The 27,488-nt window shown below is 42.4% G+C and overlaps 2 protein-coding genes across 5 annotated transcripts in view; one reads left to right on the top strand and one right to left on the bottom strand.

Annotated features, from left to right (window-relative positions):
• Window positions 1-792: 792 nt before the first annotated feature.
• LOC136998111 (uncharacterized) lies at window positions 793-5,105 on the bottom strand. Its single transcript, XM_067350306.1, has 2 exons — window positions 4,503-5,105; window positions 793-4,171 (listed from the first exon to the last, which is right to left on the bottom strand). Exons 1-2 carry the CDS (start codon window positions 5,072-5,074, stop codon window positions 2,938-2,940), a joined length of 1,806 nt encoding a protein of 601 aa, XP_067206407.1. The 5' UTR covers window positions 5,075-5,105; the 3' UTR covers window positions 793-2,937.
• Window positions 809-27,488, top strand: part of LOC105667831 (neuroligin-1) — a 37,296-nt gene continuing 10,616 nt past the window's right edge. Inside the window, exons 1-4 of one of the 4 annotated variants that reach the window (XM_067350280.1) lie at window positions 809-823; window positions 5,964-6,383; window positions 17,419-19,029; window positions 26,081-26,227. In XM_067350280.1, the coding sequence (XP_067206381.1) occupies window positions 18,219-19,029; window positions 26,081-26,227 (958 nt within the window). In that variant the 5' untranslated portion in view covers window positions 809-823; window positions 5,964-6,383; window positions 17,419-18,218. Of the gene's footprint in view, window positions 824-5,389; window positions 6,384-13,419; window positions 14,078-16,331; window positions 17,304-17,418; window positions 19,030-26,080; window positions 26,228-27,488 lie in introns of those variants that run through there. The other 3 variants (XM_067350279.1, XM_067350278.1, XM_067350281.1) reach the window with 3 other exon arrangements.

Here is a 27,488-nt window from a genome sequence, read left to right as displayed (position 1 = left end):
GTCCTTCGAGAAAGATATATGTTTATATATTTATAATCCCATACATATCGGAGAGATATCCTCAAACCCGGTTTAGCGGCAACTATATACCGGAATATGTTCGCCGATACAGCGAGGATCCGATATAGGATTAAATCGTCACGGAGTTAGTTATATGGCGCATGAGGATACCCGTTCGTCGAGGTCAGATCGAATTATATCCCCTTCCTCGTTCTCGCTTCCTCTATCTACTTGCAGTTGATGCGAAGATAGCTCTTTCGTACGGGGAAAATCACATTCGAAAATGTCGCGCAGAATGATGATGGCACTAACGGAGTTTATTGATTTCGCCGCTCTTATCGCGTTTTGCGACGTTTACTTCACATCCTATTGCGTAATCTAATCGTTTATATTTCTAGCTACAGCATTTTCACAGAGACGAGAAGATAATTAAAATTTACTTTATTGCAGGAAATGATTTCGTATATTTCAGTATTTGACTGTTTGTCCTTTAAAGTTGGACAGTATAAACACAAATATAATGAAATGTGAAAATGCCTCTAGGGTGTAAATAAAATGCGTTTTTAATTTAAACGAAAGTTCGAAAGCACTTTCAGCGTCAATCCGCACGGCTCGGACTCGTATATATAATTTCATTTATACAGAAAAAAATGCACAAATTTCTTGAAGAAAATTATTATTCATAATTTTTGTTGGCAGAAAAAACGGCGTATGCAAAAGTGATCCGCTTGACGTGAACTCGGAAGCCGAATATTACACGAGCGTGTAGATGTATAAGAGGATTTCAAATAATTGCGATGAAAAGCGCTTTTATTAAACTCAGGTACACATTTAAATTTACTTGAATAAGCAAGCGAATTACAAATTGTTCGACGCGAAACATAGATTACGCTACAATTTCGATTTTTGACGTGTAGTATCGAAAGCGTTTCGCTTTTGCGAAAACGAGGAATATCGTACGAGAATAAGGATCGCGTCGAAAGCTGCGAAATAATCGCCATCACGTGGTGGAATGCGAAAGGAGGGGTGAGGATCTTTCATTTCTGCGATCCACGTATGCAAAGGGATGGGATCTATTGCGGGCTCGCGTACGCGGCGCTATCCGGCGTGATTAAGAATTAAATATTTATGAGTGCCGCCGACTCTGTCGCGTCGCCGGTTATATCGAGCTTTCTTCAGGAATTCAGTTGATAGAGCACTCTCGTTATGAATAGAGCGACGGCGGAATCGCGCGCGATACCGGATAAGCACGCTGAAAGCGGATGAAAATAGGCATCCACCGTCGCTTCAAAAAAGCGTGCTTACTCTCTCTTCTCATCTCTCCTTACAACCCGTGCGCGCAGTCACCCTCGGCGTAAAGACGGTCCTTTGTACGAGGACACTTAGGAAACTCCTTAATAATGAATCTATGAATAGTCCGACCCGCCGTGTCGCCGCGCAATGTAAGTACGCTCGCGGACGTGCTGAATGACGCCGAGCTCATTTGCGGAAACAAACTCCCGGCTACGTTTTGATCAAGCGTTCGCCAACCGATCCGTCAACGCCAACATGCAATGCGAAAGGAATAAAAAGGAACCGCGTCTCTCGTGTATTCCGGTCGGCTGCATAATTAACCGCTTCCATTTTCCAACGCGTCGTCTTTTATATCCGCATTCACGCGCCGTTCACACGTTCTTTCTTTACAACCGCCCACGGTTGCTTCCCGATTGATCCACCTCCGCTATTATTTACAGTTCTTTAACCCTTTCAGACACGAGTCTCTTCATATATTTACAAGAAAGATCTCGGTGTTTTGTAATAATTTTCACCATAAGTTTATCTGTTTTCGTAACAAGAGCACACGTCTCTCTATTAAATAAATTCAAAATCAATGATGATCTCACTTGCGCAATTTTAATATTATTTGCTCAATTTGACGAGTAAAAAAGAAAGTGATGTCCATAGTAATGCAGATTCGGGTTCGTGTTCTTGTCTTTTCGATGCTATCGCGACGAGTGTGTTCGGGCTTCGTCCTTGTAAAGGCTTTATTCACAATATCTTGACGTCGTTGTTGATCGCATCGCTATTATAACGTAAACGGCGTAATAGTTGTTGTGCTAGCCACGGCACGTCGATCGCCACGAGAGAGAGGAGGACTTTGAGCGGAGAAAGACAACGGTAGCAACAGGTGGCATCAAAAATTCATTTGTGATGGGTCTCCATCAGCAGGGGACATCTGTTTCTGGGGATCACTCGGCCTTCTTAATTATGATTCCGGAGGGTAATTAGCGTTTCTCGCACCACAGGTGTGTCATTAAGATAATGCGAGTTGTATCCGCAGGATCCGGATGTAGTGACTGATAAATGTTACGTTGTAACATTAAAGAGCGTTTCGCCTGAAAATATTTGGAGAATGGTACGCTTTTTCTGTCGGGACACTAATCGTGAGTTCCTCTTTAATCTCAATAAAAAGCGTAAGAGTTCATGTGAGGATAGGTGAAAAATCGCGGAACGTGTATTGAACTGTAATATGGAAATATATTCCACTCTTGATAAAAATAGTTTATTGTCATGTCTGTGTTGATCCACAAAAGAGGGGGAAAAAGTGAAAAAAACAGCATTCTAATTCCGAGCGCGGTTTTCATCGATTCGATAAATAGTGAGAAAAATTGAATAGAGATATACAGACTGAATTATATCGTAAGTGAACTGTTGTCAATGAAATAGTTGCCGCAAAAATAAAAGTTTTATATAATATCGATTTTTGTGCGCAAGTATTTTGCACAAATTTCTTTTTTTTCTTTATACATACATTATTACATTGAAAATAATGGAATTTTATATTGTGCGCCTTTATTGAGTTTTCTGCGTTTTTCCTGGTATTTTCAAACGTGATAAAATGATTTACGCCACTATTTCGTCCAACAATTCGAGCGCTCGACAATTCGCTTTTCGATTTTAATCTATCCATTTAATGATTTTCGTCCATAAGTATTCCTTTGTACAGACGAGGGCCGTGTTCGATTCAACGACGTCCATGATCTGTCGACCAACCTGAACGAACATTCCTAATGTTCTGAAAACAGCGATGATTATCGAGCGCAGACTGGACACAAAAGAAGGCGACTGAGCGAGAGATAATTGATTTCGATTCTGAAGAGTCTGCAATAGGATCGGTCTCGAATTTTGAGCCGATTGACTCGTCGAGTCCTTGTAATCATCCGTGAATTGTTCAACGAGAGATAATGAAGGTACTGTTCGGACTGAATCGTCGTTCTGTCTCCGTTTTTCCGGAATCGAAAGGGGAGAATTCACAGGAGAAAATTCCCAATTTTCGTAAAGCATTTCTCTGTGCAATCGTTCGGCTTTCGATAAAAAGAACGGATGTATCGTTCTCGTTGTCGCTGAAACGTCCCTTCCTATTCGTGATCCTTTCGCTTTTTTCGATTGACGACGTTTTCTTGTGTGGCTTCCTCCAGGTCGCGAGAGCGCGCTCCCTTTAACAGCATCACTTCCGTTCTCCTGAGATTCAAGCAGCCATTGCTCAGCACCGGCAGTTTTCTCTCCGCGAGGCGATAAAAACGAATCGCGAAATAATTCCTTTCGACCGAGCGTCAAATTTATCGGCTGCGCCGGATCGCGCGCACACACACACGATGATTTTCCCTCGAAATCCATCAACTTCACGACACGACGATGCTCATATGTGTCCGCGTTTGCCGGCCGGAACTGCGAATGCAGCGTCAAGCGATTTCCGCCGTCGTTCAAAGGGATCCGACGTCCTCCGGGATGCCTTTTCATCCCGCGATCCTCTTCTAGTATCCAGAGATCGGATAACGGCTCGCCGACTCTCGAGTTTCTTTCTCGCGACGACGACGAATACCGTCGAAAAGGAAATCTACGGCCGCCGAGCGATCGCCGTCGCCTTCTACAGAAAATTTCGAGTGAAAACGAACGCGGCCCGAAAACGCCTTGGGCGAAGGAATCATGATGGCTCGTCAGTGAACGTAAAACTTTACGACGCGTACCCTCCTCGAGACCCGTCGAGCCGGAACCGACTTTGTCATCATCTCCGGGATTAGGCGGCGGATTAATGGCGGACGAACTCGTCCCGCGGGATAAAAATTGGTGACCGCGCGAAGCCTGCCGTTCATCGTGGAAAAGTTCTGGCCGGATCGTGAGCGCCTGCCGTCTGAAATTTTTGCACGTGTGTCATTTTGCAGGATTAAAGGGATTGAATTAACTCGATAATATCGCATTTCCGGCTTAAAAGCCGGAGTGAAGGATAAAGTTTATACCATAAAGCGCGCCGCGGTCGAAAGAAAAATTAGATTAAGTTACTTTCGCGTTTATGGCATAAAAATTATTTAAGGAAATAAATAATTGATAAGTACGTGAAATAACATTTGCAGAAGTAACGCTTTAAGATTCTTTTCCGTAATCGTATCACTTTTATCCAACTGCGAAACGAGAATTGCAAGAAGAGGCTCTTATTTTTTTGTGAAGAAGGATGTCGTTCTCACCTTTTATCAACGTAAAAATCAGTCACCATCGTAATCCTGTTATTTTTATCAATTTCGCTACTTTCTTTCGCGCGATTCGGTATAATGCCAGCTTTATATGTCATCCATTTCTCCCGCTTTTGAATTATTTCCGATCTCGAAGCAACTCGCCGCATATTACAAGCATTCGCGAGCTTCGAAATGGTGGATTCCGACGTTACGTGTGATCGTTTCTCTCGTAAATATTTTCCTCTCTGTGTTTCTCTAAGCGGCGTCGCCGCATCGGTCATTACATTTCGCGGAAATGGATTTTCCTGGCCTTTCGTCGCCCCGGCGGTCGCGTTGGAACGATCTCCCGTCGCGGCGGACGACGGCGCGAATAGATTCGTCGACAATTCGCCGCTTATCTCGAGCAAATAGTCCGCCCAACAATAACCCAGCGCCACCTCCTCGTGGTACATCTTGTATATTTTTCGCCAATATCGCAGAGTTTGTCGCAATAGCGCAACGGGATCCGTCTTCTGTCCGCTCTCCGTTGATCCTGATATCAACGAGAGCAACAGAGCGGAAAGTATCGGAAGCGTGGGCGACATCGATTCGCGTCTCCGTGTTTCTAGAGAGGACAGAAATGGATACGAATGATCATCCTTTAGGACGTGCGCATAAATCGGTCGAATCTTGTCAGAGCGAAGTCGGCACGCCTCGTGTCGCGGAAGGAGTTATTTAGAAAGATAGTTTCCGTTTTTTTGAAAGTAAAAAAGTTGTAACGCGCTCAGAGCGAGACTGCATTAACTTTAGTAATTTGCAAAATTCACTTTTAAACCACATAAATCATTTTTAATTTGGCAAAAAGCTCGAAGTATTTCCGTCACTAACAATCGCCAAATATTTGCATTATGAAAACGGAGGCTTTATAAGTGATAAAAAAAACGGGGACGTGATTAATTTTGCGATTTACAGGATTATAAAAGCAATGTAAAAGTACCTGATGCGTTTCACATTAAACTGCCATCACTGTTGTCCGCTGGAATTTCGAGCAGAGAATACGTCTTTTTGCGCCATGATATTCAAAGTTGCCGGCGATAACGAGCGGCAGTCGGGGAGGGGGTAAAAAAAATATTCGTGTCCACTCGGATCGCTCGCGCCGATTGCATAACGAGTAACGCCGCGCTTGCAAAAAAAAAAGACGGGATAATCGGATTCGTTAAATTACGTGTTTGTGAAAAAAAAAAAAAGAGAGGAATCCCCCGAATATTCGGGATAGAGATTTTCCCCTCGCAACGCTAAACGGCAGACTGACTAGCTTTTACTACACCGCTATGCCTGCCGCGACTGCAATTAGCACCGAAGCCAAAAGTGCAGAAAATGCACAACTTGTCTCGTAGGATCTCTGTTCGTTTCTCTCTCTCTCTCTCTCCCTCTCGCCTGTAATCGAGTCATCCAACCGGGTGTAATTTTTCTCTTTTTTTTTTTCTTTTCTAGCATCTTGTTTCTATCGATGCGAGTCTTGGGAGTCTCGCGCGAGTTTCGCGTGTAAAGTTAACGGGATTTCCTTCCACTGGAAACAAGGATGATGGTGAAGAGCAAGTAGCATTCCTGACACCATTCTTCGAATAGTATTAGTTTGGATCGCCTCGAGAGGAATCTAAGGACTAACTAGTATCGGACAGTTAAGAATCACTTAACTGAGGAGACGCAAAAGGGGACACAAGCTGCCACGCTTGTGTTAGAAAAGGAGAAGCGTCAAACTTTTTTTACCGTCCTAAAGAAAATAGAAGCGTCACGGAGATGTCAGCGGGTGCAGCGGGGGAGCCAATAAAACTGAGATATTATGCTATGTACACGGATCATCACGGACAATCATCACGGTTTAATTGAAGGAGTTTAAACGCGTGTAACAGGGTAAGTTGTAAACTTTGCAAACTTTGCTCTCGAGATTTCTATTAAATGTTGTTAAAAACTTCTCGCAGTAGTTTATTCGGTCGAACTAAAAGAAAATATTAACTTCAAAATATTGATCTTTTTTTTTTATCAAAAATACGTTACCTACTAAAAGGGTCAATATTTTTCATTTTAAATTCGTATTTGCAAGTAAAAAATAATAACAACGTTCGTACCAAAAAGATTGATACAAATATAATTATGGATATATTTCGCCGTTCAAAAAGAATTGAAAAAAGAATGATAAAGAAAATCGCACGATTATATTTCAAAGCTGGATAATTGCGTGAGCTTTAATAGGGATGAATAATCCTTTTCTCACTCGCAGTTGGCCAAGTAAGCAATTAACGAATTACCGGATCTTTATCTGCCAGCAATTCACTGTTTTATTCCCTCTCTTGTCCGCCGCGAACTAAAGGCATTCGTACGTTTACTGTTAATTAACAGTGAAAGCTATTTTGCAGTCACGCAAAATTCTTCCTTCCTTCCTTCCTTTCTACAACTGAATTTACGGTACCGTGAACTCCGCCTTTTGCAAATCAACAATTAATGAACTTAAATCCTTGAACCTGAAAGAGCATAAACAATATTACCTTTGGATTTGCATTTCACGCATTTTCACTTAATTTTCTCTCATCGTTCTCGTGTTTCTCAACTTTGTCATTGAGATTCCGCGTAAAAAATTGTAACGGGGCACGCTCGAATGATTCTTCAAGAAGAATATCCTTTTAAGGAGAAACTAAATTACCTCTCCCGCTATATTTACTAATAAAAACAGAGATTTATAAAACTTCATAAATTTAAAGCAGAGGTTGGACTGCGCGCGCGATAACTCGTCCGTGAGTGCGAAGGGGGTTAAATTACACGTTTCTCATCCCGCGCCGTCTTTTTGTTCCTTTTCACCGCGCCTTTTCCCACTTATCCTCGTCGCTCGACTCTTTCTTTTTTTTCTTCCCCGTCCCAGTTTTCCACGTACGTATGTAACAGAGGATCGGTAAAAAGCAGTGCTGAGCGCGGGATGATCCACGTAACCGCACTCTCGCCCGGAGATCCTAGATCCCTTTAACCCCTCGAAACACGACGAGGAAACGATAGCTGCTTCTCTCCATTTCGCCACCTACACTGCGCTCTCGCTTGTCTCGTTCCCTTTCTCTCTCTCTCCCTCTCTCTCTCTCTTTCTCTCTCTCTCTCTCTCTCTTTCGCTCTCTCGCTCTCTCGCTCTATCGTCGTTCTTTCTGTCTCCCGTTTGCCGCCTACCTGCCTCCGCAGCACTCCACTTTGTCTTGCGCCCGACAGTTACATCGACACCCACTCGTCCAGGGGAGGGTAAGCCTGACCGGCAATTCACGCCGGGGTGGTGCACAGATACGGGCGTTGGTTTAGGGTGCTCTGCTGGAACGTCAATCGCACTTCTGCGGGACGAGAATAGAATAATTGGAGCACTGGCTTTTCGCGATGACCGGATCATTTTTTTCCATTACGCTTGATCGCTGAAGCAAGTAGAACGCTGTATGGCAATTAAACTTTTATTATTTATAGAAAGATATGATTCAAATTTTGAACGATTTTTTATCTCTCTTTTAATAAATCAGCTCGGTGGGTTCAAATTTTGGAGCGTCAATTTTGTCGCAGCTTATGTTCGAAGAAGGCAGCTTGAAATAAAACCAAAAATATTTAATTTTTATATGTATTTTTATCTGTGCACTCTTTCTTTTTGTGTAGAGGTTAACAGAATAAAATCGCTTAAAAGCTTTGATCATAAATGTATATAGTCCATGACGGCTTTTAGCAGAATATTAATATTGAAGTTTTTAGGTTCTTTGCCGCGTTACAAAAGAGATACATAAATTAGCTTTTAAATTTTCAAGCGTGCGAATTTTAAACTAAATGACAAGCAACGTACTGAGAAGCAGCAGTCTAGGAGGAAAATAAAAAACGTTACGTGAACAAAGTCGCTAAGCTACTTTCTTGCTTAGTATATTACTCTCGTACCGTCGATTGCGTTTGCCACAATTTTCCATTGTGTTTTCCGAGTGTACGGTTAGAGAAAATGCGCTTCATTACGGATACGTTTCCGAATGAGATCGGATTTTTGATCGTATCACGCGGAAAGATCTCTGATAGCGATGTTTGAGAGACGTGGCCGTCGTTAAAAGCGAAGCGGATCAGCGAGTGTATGGCATTTTGATAAACCCGCGCGCAAGATGTTTCTGATAATGAAATCTCTCTTGCGTCCCGCGCTGTATCGGCATTTTCCGACAGCGTTCGAAATTCTTGACAACCGAACGATAATGAAAATTTCGTGGACGACGTGCGCGATAAACGAAAAACACAGGATACTTTCCGATCTTTTTTGGCGCTAGTGACCGCCGTTTCGATTCCTATTGCTTGCACAAAGGGAGGTCGTTACTTTCATAATTTTAATGTAAACTTTAGAGGTTTACGCATTTTTCACTGATTAGCCTCGAGATATGGTTAAATAAATTGCGATAAAAAAATTATAAAGAGAACCATATTATTTTTTTTTTAACAGTTAAAAATACATATTTTAAAGGACGATTTTGACACTTGCTTGTAGTAATAAAATTTCGTTTGTTGCTCAATATGTATCGCGCGCAGAATATTATTATATCATCGCTTGTTTCGAATATGTGCTATGTACGAAAGCTTATCAGAACTTGTTAGTTAACTATCTCGCCGGCTTTGTCAGTTTATATATACGTCGGGTCTGCTCGCAATTTTCCATATTTCCAGATATATTTGCAGTTGTTATCCTTTATGGTGTAACTTCGTTACGATATTGCGGTGCACTCGAGGCTATTCGTTATGGCGAATGTCGGTTTCATTATTGTATTTCTCGCAGCGTGGTTATCCTAAAACAGCTGTCACTCCCAGACGCTCCACAAATGATGACCATCTTCGTTTCACAGCAAGCGCGTTGCGACAGCCGCGTCTCAGAGATAAATTTTATCGCGCGCGGATACCGCTCCTCCTCGCGGAATCGCTACTTGAAGTCCTTAATTGCTGACGATTTATTATAGCCGTACTAATTATTGCCGTCTACACGGCTGACGGAAGTAAAATCCCTCTTTTTCGCTGGAATAACGACGTCATCTATTCTTTCCGTTATTTTAAATTATCGCCAACGTATTAAATTGTTATACTCGCATAGATAATTAATGAACGCGACGCAGAATATTTCGTAATTTTGGAATTTTATATGAAAATTGACGAGAATTATGCGTATGTCGTTTTAATAATTATTCCAGTAATAATTAGCTGCGAACGCGCACGGCATATTTTACAATGGGTTGTTACGATTTTTGTTCTCTTTTTTCCTTTGATGTCCATTGCATTGATGTTTCTCTATATTTTTACGCGACATTAACACACTCGCACTCGCGTACCGTAATATTTTACGTTCAAGTATCGAATTAATGTTCTATCGGATTAACGTAACGCAGGGAGCGAACACACCGGCGGCGCGGTATAATCGCGTTTTACAAAGTTTTGCGCGAAAAGGCGCCGTCGTCGTAAACGAGTATCTATTCTGAGGCCGCGCGTTTTAAGACTTTACTCCGTCGTAGATAAAAGCCTCGGTCTCGGCGAGTTGGGAATTCGATTCATTAATCTGGTCGCCGCGAAACGACCGCGAAATCGATCGAGAATGCCGCGGCTACCGCCGCGGAAATTGGGACAGAGTCCTCGGCGAAGGAGCGGCCGAGCGCGACAAAGAGAAAAAAAAGAAATAGAAGAAGGAACTTCCTTCGCGACTTTATTTCACCTAACTTTGCTCCGCCGGTTTACGACTCTCTGAATACAGCGGGCTAATTAACGGCGCTTCCTCGCCGGGCAAACTGGGAGTAGCCAATTTCATTTCCGTTTTCCTCTTTTTATTTCCCTCCATGCGGTTAAGCGGTCTCTCTCTCTCGTAATTCAGGGTTACCGCGTGCGAGTGTTTCTCATAGAATATCCAGTTCCCGGACTGCCCGACGCATTACACTTTTGCACCAGAAAATTCATGTACTTTTCTATTTCGTCGAGCCACCTGGACGTTTTACGTCTTAAAAAATCTCTATCCTTCATCCTTTTGGGGTGGTTATCCCCTTATTTTTGTTCATCGCCGCTGTTGCATTTCAGATGATTAATCGATTGGACGCGAAAAAAATTGGAGTAAAAAAGGGGCTTTCGATTTTCGCAAATTTTGCCATTTATTTCCCTGTCGTTACCGGGGCTTTTTGTAAGCCCCTATGTGATTGTTAATACAACAACACAATGCATTCAATATGCTTTCTATTCGTGCGCACTAAATTAAAACAATATATTTCGCCACTTGATTTAACTCAATTACATTCCATCAAACATCGTTTGAATGACGTTACGTTTATTATACGCAATATATTTTATTAGTGCAATAAATGCGACTTTCTCATGCATGTCAGTCGAGCGTATGATATATTGAATTTTTCAAGGATCCTGAATTACTCCTTAATTAGCCTTCAGCGATTAATTTCGAGATGGAGGCTGGCCAAGTTTCTGTAAATATCGCAAGATCAATTTAAATACCAAGTGGAACTAATATAAAAACGATAATTTTCAAACTTTGTCAATGTCGGTTGGAAAGCTTTCTAAACTTTGTCAACGCTCGTCGTCTAACGGGTCGCGATCGAGACGACGGTTTTGCGTGCGCGAGACTGCAGCTGCAGTTTAACGAGCTGGTTGAATTGATGTATTCCCAGCTCGGTTGGTTTTAATTAATCGGAGTGATGTTTCAATCGAGCGAACAGGTAAATCATGAAAGAGACGTCGGAGAAAGAGGGGAGGTAGCGTGAAAAAGCGGAAGAACTGGAGGACAGAGAAAGTGGCCTAACGTCCATGTATAGGCGAGCTTCTCGCGCGGATCTGACAGTCGTGGAGAGTATGAGGTTTCCCCTCGTTAAGGATCGTAAATAATGGCGATGGCGACGATAACGAGGCAATTTACGGGCACACTCTTGCGCACATTTTAGCTTCGACGTCCGTCGCGGCGATTTGAATTTTTCGTGAATTTTTGCGATCTTTACGCGTGCGGCACACTTGCGCGTAGCTCACCCGGGGACGATAAAGGACCTCCTGTCGATCGATCGACGAGTGAATTATAATAGCGCGACAACGTACAGGTGTTTTATCATGTCCATAGCGACATATAGCGATGGAAGCCAGTTAGAATAAAATCCGATCAGTGTATAATTTTAAGTTTGACAGATATGCGTATCACGAGATATAAAACTGTGAATTTTTCACTCTTTATAAGACTCCGAAAAATATTACAGCGAGATAGCTGTCTTATTTTTCCGTCAATAATGGTACAATTTTGATACAGTATATCGTTTCTTGCATACAACGATATTCTTGGCACAATATAAAATTTCAGAATTGAGAAATTCTTGATTTATAGGAATATAAAGATGCTGGATAAGTAAGATAATTGAATTTTATATTAAGGACTTTTACATAAATCTTTATGATCGCAATCACTAAAACGAGGTATGACACATTTATTTATTTATTGGAGTCAGACAATCGCTTTGAATTAAAAAAATTTTAATACTGAATTTGATTATTCGAGCGTACGTAAATTCTGGCTTGATAGATATTAATTAAATCTGTAACATTTAACATGGATGTATGGTCCCAGCATACAAATATTTCATTCGCTAATGCTTTTTTTGCTCATGAATATTTTTTTTAGAACAAAGCATCCAACTTTTTAGAAAGTATAGAACATATGTAAACAATTTAAGAGTTTCAAAATGATTAAAGGTGCGAGGGCCGCAAGCGTTAACTCGTTAGAAAAATTCGCGCAGTATTAAACATTACAAACTTGCACTTTTGCTTTAAGTAGACTAAAAGCTTGATATTTTAATGAGAAACTTAGCTTTTCATGTTCCTTAATGTATCCATTAATGATATTAATTAAGCTCTATGACTATGTGTTCACGAGGTTAGTGCTTGCCATTTATTTGTATGATAAAATATTTAAGGGAAAAAGTAGTACGTGATAAAATGTGGTTAAAATGACTATTTAAATATTAACTTTGCTGAACGCAGAGCATATTATGCTATAATAGTAAATATCCGGCACATTAATTTATATCACTTTTTCGAACGAATCCTTAAAAAAAGACAAAGATGTTCTTCTTTTGTACTACTTCATAATGGATATTCTGTGCAATGTTAGCCATCAACTTTTCTCGCGCATACAAAATCCGTGCCTCAAAGAGAGAGAGAAAGAGTCGGCAGATTCATTCGACTATAGATACGGCGAGCCCGAGGAATTAGCTGGGCGATCGACGATACCACTCTGGCGGAAACGCAGCCGCACAAGCGCCAGTCGCTTATTTCGCGAGGCGAGTCGCGTGGGTGACGTCTGCCTCCGGCAGCCTCACCGTCGGTGGGACCGAATGATAGAAAGGGAGAGAGAGAGAGTGAGAGAAAGAGGGAGAGGGAGAAAGATAGAATAAGCGAGTCACTCCGCACAGTCTCCCTCGCATCCTTCTCGTACGCAAGGGAGGATAGGCAGGAGCGAAGAGTGGCGTGTGTGAGATGCGGGGGTGTAGGGATGCCGAAGGCGCAGCGGCGGCGACGGCCGCGAGGATGTGGAGCACGAGCCGGCAGCGGCGGCGGCGGCGGCGGTGGCGGCGGCGGCGGCGACCGGTGAAAAGATGCTGCGCGTGCACGAGGAAGAAGCAGGACAGAGGACCCGATGTGGGGGTGACAGGAGTGGGCGAAAGAGGGAGAGATAGAAAGAGGGAGGAGGAAAGCCAGAACGACCCGGGGGTTGCCGTGGCGTTATCGACCGGGCCGCTGGTCGGTATCAAACCAGGCGTCGGCGCCGTGGCTGTCCCGGCTTCCTCGAGTGCCGGACCATCCTCCACCACCACCATCACCGCCGCCGCCGCCGCCGCCACCGCCGCCGCCGTCGTCGCCGCCGCCGCCGCCGCCGCCGCCGCCGCCGCCGCCGCTGCCATCACCACCACCACCAGCGGCAAGAGCAGCAGCACCAGCATCGCTACCTCCGCGGAGGTGGCACGGCTGCTAGCCCTCGACGCGTTTAGTAGAGCCCGGGACAGACAGTCGATCGCGCACACGAAGGGTGCGGGTCGCTCTGGGGGTTGGTTGTCGGTTCGGGTTTGGTCGGCTGATCCGGCTGGTCGCGCTGGTTCCCGGTGGTTTCGTCTCCCGCGCGATTCCCGCACGCTTAGATCCCGCTCGCGACGCGCCGTCATCGCGATTCAACAGCTGGCGTGAGGGAAGATCTCGGGGATGATCCCGATTCGAAGCGGCTGTGAACATCCGGCGCGTCCGTCGCGATCGCCGCTTGACAACGCCGTCGAATAACGCGCTCCGGATCGCGCACGGATCCCGAAATTCGTACTCCGTTTCTCCGACACCGTCCTCACCCGAGCGCGACGGACTCTTAAGCGTGATGCGAGACGCGTCGAATGGATCGAAGCGCTTCGTGCTGGTGCGTGTGCTGGTGCCGGAGCGGTAGAATCGAAATTCTCCGAACTGAAGTTGTCTGATCGAGAGTATATTAAGTGCACCCCGGAATGGACTATGTGATACGAGGAGACCGGACTAGATAAGGAGTTGGATGTTGCATTCGGCTCACGGTGCGTTTCTCACGTTTCCATCCTGCGAATGTGTGATAAAACAGTTTTTTTTTTTTTTTTTTTTCACTCAATAATTAAGCAGGATAGATATTATTGCTTGGTAAAGACAAAAATGTGTATCGTTTGAATTTACGGTGCTTGCTTCCGCAACCATCGATTCTAGTTTACTGAATATTTGGCAGATTTGAAATTTATGACATCGAGATACCGCGGGTGATAGCGTCGAGATTTGGACAAATCCACGTATTGTCATTTTCGATCAATATACGTTTGTTGCATACGTTTATGCTGCAGGAAAGAATAAAATTACAAGCAATGATAACTGAGCCGTAAAATTTCGAGAATGATTAATATCTCAAAAGAAAACAATTCATACATCTTTAGCTTCCACAGTTTACGGATTTCATTTGATATTAGATATTTTTTACAAAACTGTGAAATATAAATCAAATAGGGATTTATTATTAGTACTTTATTTAGGACAATAATTTATTTAATTTATTTTATGATGTCTATATATGTTTATATCTATTTATTTGTTTTAACATTTTAATTCTAATTTAATCCTTTTCGTAAATAATTATAATAATGTAATTAGCTTTCGAGTTTGTGTGCATGTCATTATATTATAAAATCATAAATATTTCAAGCTGCAATTAAAATACATTAAAATATAAACAGATGTATGAATAACATCATTATTATTTTTGAACGCCTCGTTATAGCAATTGCAACATTATCATCTACTTTAAAACTTATAAAATACGTTTAAAAATTTTAAGTAATTTGATGATAAATTCAATGACAAAATTTTGATTTCAATAAATGCATTTTTTTTTTAAATAATATCTAATCTTTGAAATCAAGGACAATCATCAAAATTATTGTATCGTTATTTTTTATTCTTGATGTGCATTTCAATTTTTGATCATGTGTCGTCGTCAACTAAAATAGTTAGAAAAAGATGGGAAACAATTAAAGGAAATTTAAGGATCGCAAAGTTAATCTCCAACTTTGAAGATTGAGAATTCGCAATTTTGTAAAATGGATCATCAATTTTCAGCTCATCCATTTCTTGCAGAATGTATTCTTGCGGAATACATTTTGATTCGCGCAAAAATGTCGTCGGGACACTCGCGCAATTTCCGCGATAATATATCGGCGTTTTTCACGAAACCTTCAAGAATCGGTCCTCTCTTTCTCGCTGCCATTACCGTCTCGATAATTCCCCGTGGATTCCACTTCGTAGATTCTTCTCCGGAAACTATGAACTTATCGCTCTCGTCGGTGAATTATTAATCATCCGGTTCGTCCCCTCAATTAGCGCGAGTCCGGAATTTAATTTCGCTCGCCGGGCGAGATTCTCGCGCGTTTATGATTCGGTATCGGCATCTCGTTTTCGCTCGCTCGCTCGCCCGAATGGCGCGGAATCGGACCGTAATCCGACGATGGTCTGCTCCCCTTTCGTAACTTGTGAGGCTGCGTCGGTAGTGCGCAGTTTCGTTGACGGAGGACTCCGCCGGGGAATCCGCGATCTGCGAAGTTAGAAGACATGTCGCACTAAACCGAAGCGCTCACCTTGTACTAAAACTGACATATTTTTCCCGGTCGAAACGTGTATTATCCACCGGCAACAGTAAGAACACGAATATATAAATATTTATCATTGTCTTTGTCAATTTATGAGGTGTTGCGCCGAAGGAGCTTTGAATAATCAAGTTTCGCTTTAAATTGAAATTACAAATATAATGTATAATTAGTATTTGAACTTTCAAACAGCCATTTACATGCCATTTACATTTAAGTGGACTTTGTTTTCATAATTCTGAACTTTCTCCAACGTCTGCTTGGTGTTTGTAAACGATATTTATAGGTACGCGTTTATGCATTTCTTCAAAATAATAAGTAATTAAATAAAAATTTAAATGATAGATTTGAGGAACGAGTAAAACTGTCAATTCCAATTTCTAACACGCTTACATCCTTGGTACACTTAGTACACGGCCGTGTTAAAATTTTACACAAAAAGTAATTACACCGTATCTCGTTGAGGAGTTATGTTGTCGATACACTTCTTCTAGTTCGACGCGCATTCGCCGGCAGCTTAAGAAAGTAAAAGCAGTGAGCGCGAGAAAATGTCGCTCCCATTTTTACGGGCTGTCTTAAAAATTGCACGTTCACCGCAATGGACTATTACGTCGCTCCGTCGCGCAGGTGGGTCCTCGCAGAAAAGCACAGGCACGGGGCTACTTTGTAGTCTTGCCTTCGGAAAAAAAGCATTATAATGAAAAAAAAGGGGCGTAACGGGAACTCTCTCCGTTGTAATTTAAACACAGGCTGTGTTTTCCCCGTGGGGGAAATGTTGTCGAAGCCGAATGCACCGTGGGAGGCCGGCGGATATAGTTTACCTCAACTTGGAAATTGGAAATTCTCACGTAGCCACGGCTGAATGTTATCGGATTTCGCGTTACTTGAACAGCTTGAGCAACTCAGTCGGATCAAACTACATCGTCATCGCAATTAATTAGGTTTTGTCGGGCGACTGGCTGCGCAATTTGATTTTTCGTTACCCGCGGGCCCCGCCAATGTACATTAATTACTGATTTATCGAACGTAAATTTCAAGTCCGACACCACCAAATTCCCGAAAATTCGATCTAAAGGGTCCATGCATACATTTGCATATTAATGTGCAATCCGAACTGTTGAATTTGCACTATTACCACCGCAGGGTCAGTTTTCACCGCAATATATAGAAATTCATTATTATATTTTGGGATGCGAGATCTGCTTCGCACACTTATCGTTATTTTGCAAGAACGAAATACAGAGTGGAGACTAAAATTATAAAGAATTTATAACGAAACAGTTCGGTAAAATAAAAACAGGATATTTTTTTAGTAGGATTATTTATTAGATGCGAAAATACATATGCTTTTCCGAATATTTTTATTCCTGTAACAAATGGAATTTTTAAAAATATATAAAAAAATTTTTTGTATTTCGCCCAAGTGTCGCAAGAGCAGGACGAAGGAGCGGGAAAAGAACGTCGTTGGGGTACACACGCTTCACGCACGATTGTCCCCTTGGAAGTATATCGAGCATACATTTTTCCGGTTCACTGAGCAGGGAGTAGGCAATCTTCGCGCCATTTGTTCTTGAGCACGAACAGCGCCCGTCTTGTTTCGTAGAATTTTGGCTGATGTACGAGTGTGGAAGTCTAGCGAGTTCGTAAATTTGTTATAGTCGCGCGACTACTATCGAGTTAATCGGATCTGACTTGAAGTTAGTTCATTTTCAGAGAAGCCGCGCTAACGAAGCGCTTTTTGCGTGTTGTTGCAGCGTGTCGCGCGTGTACGGCGAGTGCGAGGGCGGAAGTAGCAGGTTTCGAGACGAAGATACACGGCTTCTGGATTGCAGATTGCAAAAATCATCGACGGACCGATTCTCCCTTCCCAGATGAGTCGTAGCACGCGTCGGGGACGTGTGCGTTAAGAATACACTGCGCGAGTCGACGAAGAAGGGGGGCGCCGTTTAAACATTGTATTCCGGGCGCCGATGATTTCATCAGGAATATTCACTGCCGACGATTCGAGCTCGTCGATCGTCACCGGAGCGTCGTGTATACGCGCGTGCCGCGCGATAACGACGATCAGTCGCCAACTTGGCAGCTCAGCGTGGGCAACGCATGCACCTGAGAATGGAAGTGAGAGCCCGCTCGGAGTCGATCAGCAGCAGCAGCGTGATAATAGCACCGAACCTGTATTTTGAATTCGAGACGACGGACGGGGAGCGAAAGCCGCTCGGAGGGCGCGGGACTGGAGGTGGCGGCAAGCCGTACCGGAAGCAGTGGGAGTGGGTAGACGTCGGCGACGGGATAAGGGTGGTAGCGGCGGCAGCGGTGCGGAAAAGGGCGCAGAAGGGCGGGCGTAAAAAAGCGCCGGCGGCGGCGGAAGGGCGAAGGACAGGTAAAGCGGCGGCGGCGGCAGCGGCGGCGGCGGCGGCGGCGGCGGCGGCGGCGGCGACGACGAACGGGGAAGGAAAGCGGAAGTTGAAAGCGGAAGAAGAAGAGGGTCGTCCATCGGCAGGAGGGCCCCACAGATGCGGGGCCCGCAGGGGCCAGTCCGCGGCGGCGTGACGCGATGCGGACGTCCTCCTCCTCTTTGCCGAGGAAGAGGAAGAGGAAAGACCTCTCGCCTCCCGACACCGTCCTCCTCGCCAACGGCAGGCGACTATCAGCTAGACATGTCGATCGACAGCATTGTTCTACGCGGCGCGATGTTATCGCGTCGTATCGAACGCGGCGCGACGCTCTTTATCGAGGACGAGATGCTTCCCCGGTGTGCCGTGAAGTTCTTGAGAAGCTGGAGAGTCGCGCGACAAGTGGGATTTCCGGCGAGCAATGCGAAAAGCAGGGAGCGTGGAAGAGGAGCGAACGCGACACGGACGACGACGGTGGAAGAGGACGAGAGAAGCGACGACAAAATGCGAAGGGTATCGCGAGTAAAGGGATTCTCCAAAAGATTCCGCGCGACGACGGCCTCGTTAAGAGCGTCTTCCTACTGGCGCTTCTCTGCGCTCAATGCTGCCTGGCGGCTACCGAGGCCTTGGCGGGCACTCAGAAGTATTGCACCAGAACGGTCAAGACGCGCTACGGTATTCTGCGCGGCATCGAGGCCAGATCATCGACTTCCGTCGAGACTTATTACGGTGTGCCGTACGCGACCCCACCGCTCGGCGCCCTACGCTACATGCCACCGGTCACCCCGACGCCGTGGCGCGGCACCAGGCTCGCCGACACGATGCCGCCGGCCTGTCCGCAACAGCCTCCAGTACCGGACGCAAGCCTGCCACGGCAGAGGCGCGCCTACTTCGAGAGGCTAGCGCCCATACTGGCTAACCAGAGCGAAGACTGCCTCTATCTCAATCTCTACGTGCCAAAATCACCCCACGGTGAGTAACGACGTCTCATTCTTACAGAATAAATGTTGAAAATATTGCTTGGCAGGACGGAGATACATCTGCCTTAACAGAACTTTTTGTCTTTTTCAAATCGTTTATTTTAGCAAGAATTTTATTCCAAGTAAGATCTGGTGTTCTTTTCGTTTTCTCAATAGATACACATGAAGAAAGTTCTTTCCAATAACTGGTATAGAAGCAGTAGTAGAATGACAGATGTTAATATAGTTTATAAAAATTATGTTAATGTATTCCTGTTCCTTGGTTTGTGCAAAGTAAAGAGTAATGTTCTTTCTAAAATATAAAAAAAAGCACAAATGGTTTTATAATTCTACAATTAATTATGGTTTAACAATTGAGAATTAACTGGCGCCTAAAAAAATATCATATATAAATATAAGAAATTTATGCATTGGCATCATGATGAAAAAGCTTTCTTTTAAACAAAATATTTGATAATTGGAAAAAATATTCAAAAAGTTTGCAGTTATGTTTTCAGAATATTTTCTAAAATAAAATAAAACTTATTTTCTGTTTACTTGAAATGAAAAATCTATTTTGAAATCTGAATAAAATGCGAGAAATACGTGAAACTCGCAATGCACCAGTTGGAAAACATTGCTCTATGCATCGTACGATTGTACACAAAATTTCTCGCGAAAATATGAATCCAACTCTTCGGAATCGTACGGTCCCAATGCAAAGTTTGGTGATATCTTCCCGGGAGATTCTGTTCTGAAACATGTGCCGTTCAATTTTAGAGAGATTGTCCAACTTCGGCGAAAAAGCGCACCGTTAGCGGGCGGTGCAAAAGGCGCAATTTCATTCCGCAATAATCTGATTATCGAAGCGTTTCAGGACTGTGCAGCGTCCGTACGTTATGACACGTGACAATGACATCGCGCGTGTATAATTCCGCGCGACAAGTAGGTACGTGTGTGCTCGCTCGTAAACTTTTTTTTTTCAAACGGAAACACGTACGTACGATTCCGTTAAATTTGCGAAGTTTCGTGAATAACGTTTCCTCTGTTCTCGTCGAAATTGCGATAGCCATATGAGCGTGCGATCTATAGTGCCTCGCTAGACGCGAAATTACACATTCTTATGTAGCGATACAGTAATTCGACAAAAAGTGACAAAGTGCGAGATGTTTCGAATTCTCACGAAACTAGAATTGTCGATCTCTTGGAAATTTTTCTGTAAAAATTTGAGCGCTATTGCGCGCATTTGAAATTGAAATGAAGTTCGCAACTGATATTGACTTTAACTTTGCGGATGAGTTTTTCGGTGCTTGAAAAATGCAGAAAGACCCACGAACTTATTCCGTGATGGAGAATTCTCTCATGAATGATACGTGCGTAGTTTTAAGCGGCATTGCGATCATTAATTACCTGGTCTTTCGTCCGCCCGCTTCTTCCGCCGTTCCACCGCTAAAACGTTAAAGCGCGGAGAATACAAGAAGATCATAGCGACCGCGAACAATTTGTTTTGTCGGCAGAGCTTTCTGACAGATTGTTAGACTAATCTCGCCATTTAATACGGCGTGCGTCGGTGCGAGAGAAAAATATTGCGCTCTACAGGGAGAGAGCGGCGACTTCAGTGGTCTGCAATATTCGCGCTGTCGCGATGCCAGTTTCCTTCACAAGAAAACTACTCCTCCGCGCAACCCACCTTTTCATCCCCTTCCCTTTCCTCTCGGCTCTTAGCGTGGGGATGGAGAGAGAGAGAGAGAGAGCGAGAGCGGGTGTTCGTACAAAAGGACGGATCGATCGGTTTGTGGAGACGCTTTCCTGATTGCGAATGCGAGACTTTCAGATGAAGCGTAAACGCGGACCAGCGTGCGGATCATAGATATGGAAATCAAGTAGCAGAAGCGCATTCTTCTGATAAATTTCAGACAGAATTTTGGCCGGATAGGTATCTCTTTGCCGAATTCTTCCTAAACATTCCGGATTGTGTACAGATCCGACTGACCTATTTCGGTTCTCGAACGATTTAACTTTAGGAACAAGATACCTATTCAAATTTGTTCAAAAACATCGGCGCCACAACCGCTAGGAACGTTTTCGTCCAACGAGAAATACCTCGCATCTTGAGGGTATTAATAAAGGGGAGGGTAAACCTCTCTCTTTCTCTCTCTCTTAATGAGAAGCGAATTCTCGAGATTGTGTCTGGAGTTAATTAAAATTACAATCACGCAAAAAGATTTGTTATCTTCCGTGGAGCGCGATCGGGCAGAGATAGCGCACGTACGACGGGAAACGGGGTGCGCGATACGTACGGCGAGATCCACGGTTTTCCCATTTTGCTCTATGGGATTCTCTCGCAAAGAGCCCGAGCCATTATGCCGTCGAATAAAAAGCCGTAACTACCCGACGCGCGTTTCAGCCGGATTAAAGAGAACGATCCGTCGTTGCTTCCTTCGCTATTGCGCTGAATCCTCTCGCTACTTTTTTACGGAAGCAAAGCGCTTTTTCCCGCGACTTTTCCTCGTGCTTGTCTCCGGGCGGCGACGCATTAGGCGCAGCCATCACCGCTATCGCCGCTACTTGCACGTAAGCAGCTTAGTCCTCGATCTTCCATCTCTAGATATCACCGTAAAAAATTCAGGGAAATGTTTAAAGCTGCATCCGCGTCCGCGAATGGAACATGTTATCGAAGCACTGTTTACGAGCGTAATATCCCTTCGAAATGTGAGTAAAATATTGCAGAAGTATCGCGCTTAATTTTCTTTCCGATACCGAGCTCCGAATCGAGACGCGTATACATCAATACTCCGCTAACAAGTTACGGTTACAAATAATTTCTTGAATTTCTTAGTCGACTTTTTGTGGCGCAAAACGAACGAAGAACAGAGGGATACGCGGCGATGCTGCTGGCTGAAAATCTCAATCTGATTTGCATTTCCCAATCGCCATGTTAAGAGCATAATCCACAAACACAACTGGAATAAAAGCTTCGATTCAGATAAAATGCACAGGATTATATGAGGTTACAAATAATACAGATTGCGGAAAAAAAAGAATGCGCAATGTGACGTGTGTCATGCAGAATTAGCGCTTATTTTAGCGGTATTGCGCTTATCCGACAGATCAAGAGTTCTTTCGCCTTGAATTATCGTCACGAAATTACTTTTATGGTTATAACCTACATCTGTTATTACGTAACGACGATGAAAGCTCGTAACGCAGGATGATGTCTCATCCTAAATGTTTACACAGTATGCCATTTACATCGTCCTTCTATATCATCATCTATAATATTATCCAAGGACAAAGTCGTATCTGAATGTAGAAAAATTAATAATTTACGATTACTTTCAATGTAAGCTTTATTCTTCATCATTTCTTTTAATATAATTATTAGAAGAAGATAAGATCACTATATATTAAATATTTGTAAATATCGATATGAATCTTTCAAAACACTTTATAACGCTGTATAATACGTCTTCACCTAAATTCATGCAAAAGTCAGCAGCAAAACACCTTTTTTCACTATTCACCATTTTAAATTTATCCTTGGCATATTTGTGTGATATATAATGTTTTTTGTCCGTTGGTAAATTTATTTATGTCTCGCGTGTGCCGATTTTTCAGTTACATTAGCAATCGCGACGCGTCGTCCGCACGCGATCGTTACTCTTCGCGATGAGATGACTCGCGGGAGAATTTGATATAGCGAAGTTTAATACAATACTCCGCGGCAATATACCTCGATATCTCGATACACGGAGAAGCGTGCCAAGTGTGTCGGTGAATGCGGAGAATAATATCACATGAGAATAATATTCGGGACACGGAGCGTCGCCCTCGCGAATTCATTCGCCCGAGTCGTTTTCCCCGATCGAGCGGCGAGCATCTCACGGCTTTGTGCGTATTCGCGTGCCTCGCGTGAGGAATCCGTCGCTGTGAAGAATGAAAGAATAAAGCGTATTTTTATCTGGGAAATGATGAGAAACCAGGGTACCTTGGCGGCACAATGGCGAGGCGGATGCTGCATACGAGAAGAAATGAAGCGGACCGAAGGGATCCGAAGCACCGTGGTATTGGAAAGACAAGATAAAGCGACGACGAAGGAAGTCCTAGAAAGAAAGGGAGGGGGTGGGGTGAGAAAGAGAGAGAGAGAGAGAGAGAGAAAGAGAGAGGAGTGCGAGAGAGAGAAAGAGAGAGAGAGAGTGAATGCTGTAAAGGAATGCAAGTATAAGGATGCGTTGCATCCTCAATTCCGTAGTGCATTGCAGTCGATTATTCGATTTACGTGAGAGAACCTGCAAGCACCGCGGGAGTGAGGTGGCTTCGTATCGTATCGACGTTCTCCTGGTCTGGCTGCTGCGACGTTAATCTAGAGAGAAGCGGCGATAATGAAGAGCACTCCAAGAAGTACGGACATCTATGTGCATGAATCGATCCTTTTACCTACAACGATAACGATACAGACCCGCGGTAAAGGAGCGATCGTTGTCTGTGGCGAATGCGTAAAAAAGGGAAAAAAAAAAAAAAAAAAAAAAAAACGGGGATCCTGAAAAAAAAAGAGCGGATGAAAACTTTCATTAACTTTTTTAATTCAACTTTAATTCAACTTGCAAATTTTCTAATTATGTACACTTAAATCTTTTAGCGAGAGGAAATGTTAAAAAAATATTTATTTAAGCGAATTCCGATTTTGGTGCGAGTGGAATTTGTAATTTTTCCCATAATCTTAATTAAGAGAATGGAGAAATGAATTAAATGGAGAAATCAGTGTGGAAAGAATACGGCTGCTCTGCGAGCTATACATCTCGTCTAGCTGTGAGCCCAATTAATGTAGCAACTTTTCTGTTTTTGTGCTTCATAAGTGGCCGCCGTGGAATCTTAAAACTGCTGTTAGTCCGTGATAACGAGACTTTGTGATGTCTTGTTAGGACTTCGAGATAACGGTCTTTTCGCATTAAGGGCAAACTTTGGCACGTGATATATCGTCGGGTCATTCAAAAAGCTTTCCGAATCTTCGCTAATTTTCTTATAAATTTATCAGCTCCCTTCTCTTTGATTTTGGGGAAAAAAACCTTTATAAGTACGTTATTCACGTTATTATTTAATATATGTTGGGAAGCGAAAAACAGGAATATGCGCAAAAAATGTAAAGTCTCGAAATGGCATGACGCTACATGCTTTGTACTACACATGTAGAATTAGAACTTCCGTCGTTACTTTTAATATAGGATTATAATCCTGTTACGATCCTTGTTGGAACAATATTCTGCAGAAAAGATATTAAAAATGAAAACATTTTTTTTATTTTACTAACAAACAGAACTCATATCAGATATTGAAATTATGATGATAAAACTTGGTGAACAGCAAATGCAAAATGTTTTTCTTTATTTAATAAGTTTGTGGAATATTGAATTCAACATTATATGTATACAACAGTGTAGAGAAAACTTATTTGTAAAGAATACCTCAAGTTTTGCTTCGTTATTTCGTATTTATTATCGATTAAGATTGGTTTTAAACCGGATCGAAAATTTTGTTATTAATAGCTTAATTATTTGATATATGAGACACTGTAATAGCTCTCATATATTTTCTCGAATAAAATAAAAGTACGAATGTATTTGTATTTGTATAAATATAAGAGAGATGGCGACAGAAAATTGAAAAACTAGTTTAGAAATCACGAAAGTAATATATCACCCCTTGCGCCCGTAAAAAATCTATGATTTATAAACTTCCGTCGCAATGCGAACAGGTCGAGAGGCGCGACAAAGATGAGTCACTGCCGAGAAGCAATAAAACTACGAGACTCGCTCGTAAATGTTTTCGAGATACGATCTGTGATGATTGCGAACATAGGCAGACAGGTGGAAGCCGGTTTTCGTAGTTCCCAGCGGAAAAATACGCACAGCGAAATTACGAAGGCGGTGTCGTTTACTCGTTCACCTACTTAACTATCTGTCGCCTAGCGTGCGCTATCAGGATCGCAACAGGTGTCTCGTCTGCCATCACTTAACTTGGCATGACGGTTCGTTCCTGGGATGATTATATGATTTCGATCGTCGTTGCGTTACTTAGAATTCAACATCGATAGAGAGATGTATTGCTAAGTGCAGAAGGAAATGTATGCAGATTTTGCGAAAAATTCTTTTTCAAAGTATACAGGCGCCTAATCCACAATTTGTGAAGTGCTCAAGACTTTATCCTTATCGAAATCCACGGTTTTTTGTTTAAGCAAAATATAAATTGTCGATTATGGCGCTTGGCTACTTCATTTGTAAAAACAAATATGATTATTTAGAGATTAATTATTATATTATATTATTTAAATTTATCATAACTATATGAAGTGATAGATTCTTTTTTTAGCGATTATAATGTGTACATATTATTTGTTTCTATATAAATAAAATGTAACCATATAATTCTTCCGAAAAACATTGAATGTAAACTTACAACTGACCGATAAAACTGATAATGAAAATCTGATTGTGTCTTCATAAACTCGTAATCGTATAAACTGGAGATTTATGATTATGAAGTCGCATAAAGTTAATCTTCGGCACGAGCGTTTTTGTAGAAACTCAAAGTTACTTTTTTATAGTATTTTTATCTGATCACGCCTAGTTTTTAAAAGATATTTTATTACATTTGAGTCATTCATTATACTGCAATTGAACTAACTTTGTCCGTACTTTTATTCGATATTTTTTTGACAGAGAATGTATTATGACGAAAGAGAATACTACGCAAGAAATTGTAATTTAAATTTCTATAAAATATTACCCGATAAGGATAATTAATGAATTATGAACTACATTCAATCAACGATTTTTGATGTAAATTACGTAATTTAAATGTGGTATTTGTCTTGATTTAACAAATATTTAATCTGAAATGCGAGAAAGAGAATTTATATGTAAAATTGTAATTACAGCGAAACAAAGTGCATCGCTGATTATCATAAAATTAATTTACACTTGCAGTTATTATCAATATTTGTACAAATTTGCTGAGATTCATACCTGTAGAAAGATGTTGTGGTAGAATGTTCTTTAATGTTGCAGGTAGTGTCGCGGATTCGCTGCCGGCTCTTCTTCTCATTCATGGCGATTCTTATTCGTGGGGCGCCGGAAATTCATTCGACGGGACCGCCCTGGCCGCTCACGGACGCCTCATCGTTGTCTCCATCAATTTTCGTCTTGGCGTGCTTGGTAAGCTAACAATACGCATTCACGAAAACAAACTGTCCCATTCTGTCGCCTTAGGACACACCTCGCAATTGTTTGCAGTTGCGAGTGTTTGTCACTGACTCGCTTTGACACAAAGTGTGACATTTTCCGTTATTCGTAAGACTTTATTTCTAGTATATTAGAGGTAATATTAATAAAACACAAGCAGAGCTTCAAGCACAATTCTCCTTTTACAAAAAGATTCCGACGATTGAAGCAATTATTTTCTTGAGTAATAACTATATTTATCGGCGACTGACAAGTTGACATTTCAATCAATATTCAATAAACGCGCACATTGTGTTGAGAAATTATTATCTCGAGCGTAACAACGGCGGACAGCACGATAATCAAGTATTCGCGTTGCTATTTCGTGTGCAAGAGCTGATAGAAAGTTTCCGGATTATAAAGTACACCGAGTTTACTCCGCTTTGTTTATTTTACGGCGCGACTAGGCTCTTTTGTTCTTTCGGCGGACCTAAAAGAATGATCTCATTATTCGTGGCAGCCAGGGAGAAAAGTTTGCCGAGATCTTACTAGATTACTTTCTCCGCGAGCGTTGTATATATGAGAATTTTCCTCCAGGGTGTTGTTACTTCCGCGATAGTTGGGACTTTAAAAACGCAACGTCGCCTCGAATGTGGATAACAAGGCCGTGCAGAGCGCGAGCGAGACGGCCGCCTGTTCTTTTTTCGTGCGTGTGCCAAAATTAAAAAAAAAAAAAAAAAACGAGAACAAAAGGGCGAAGAAACAAAGGGAGTTTAATGAGGACGAAGAAGGGAATATGTAAGGTTCGGATGTTTCCATGCGAGTAGATTTTCGCGCTCATTTATCACACGGTCGACTTTTGTGCATCTGCTAAATGTCGTGTGCGCATAATTTAAACTGGAGCATCGCCGGAAAGATAATTGACATTTACGCGACGAAATCGTCGCGAGTTTCGTCTCACTTGAATTTATGGCAATTGCCAATGAATTTCATTTTTTAGCTGATAATGAACGGAATTATTATTAAAATATTACACATTAATGGTGGAAAGTTTAAAACTCCAATTTTGTATTAACTTTTTTTAGAAATTTCTATTTTTATTCTGCAATTCCACTTTGGATTTTTATTTCGTGTTATCCATAAATGTCCAGAATGGTGCAATTTATTTTTTAGTCTCGGTATGCGACATTTAACAGTTTGAAGGCACCTAATCGCGAATAAAACGATGAACAACGTATTATTCAGGGAAGGTATG

Source organism: Linepithema humile, chromosome 2 (assembly GCF_040581485.1).
Source record: "Linepithema humile isolate Giens D197 chromosome 2, Lhum_UNIL_v1.0, whole genome shotgun sequence".
Classification (NCBI taxonomy): Eukaryota; Metazoa; Arthropoda; class Insecta; order Hymenoptera; family Formicidae; genus Linepithema; species Linepithema humile.
Note: the sequence above shows the minus strand (reverse complement) of the source record. Positions and strands in the feature narration are given on the sequence as shown.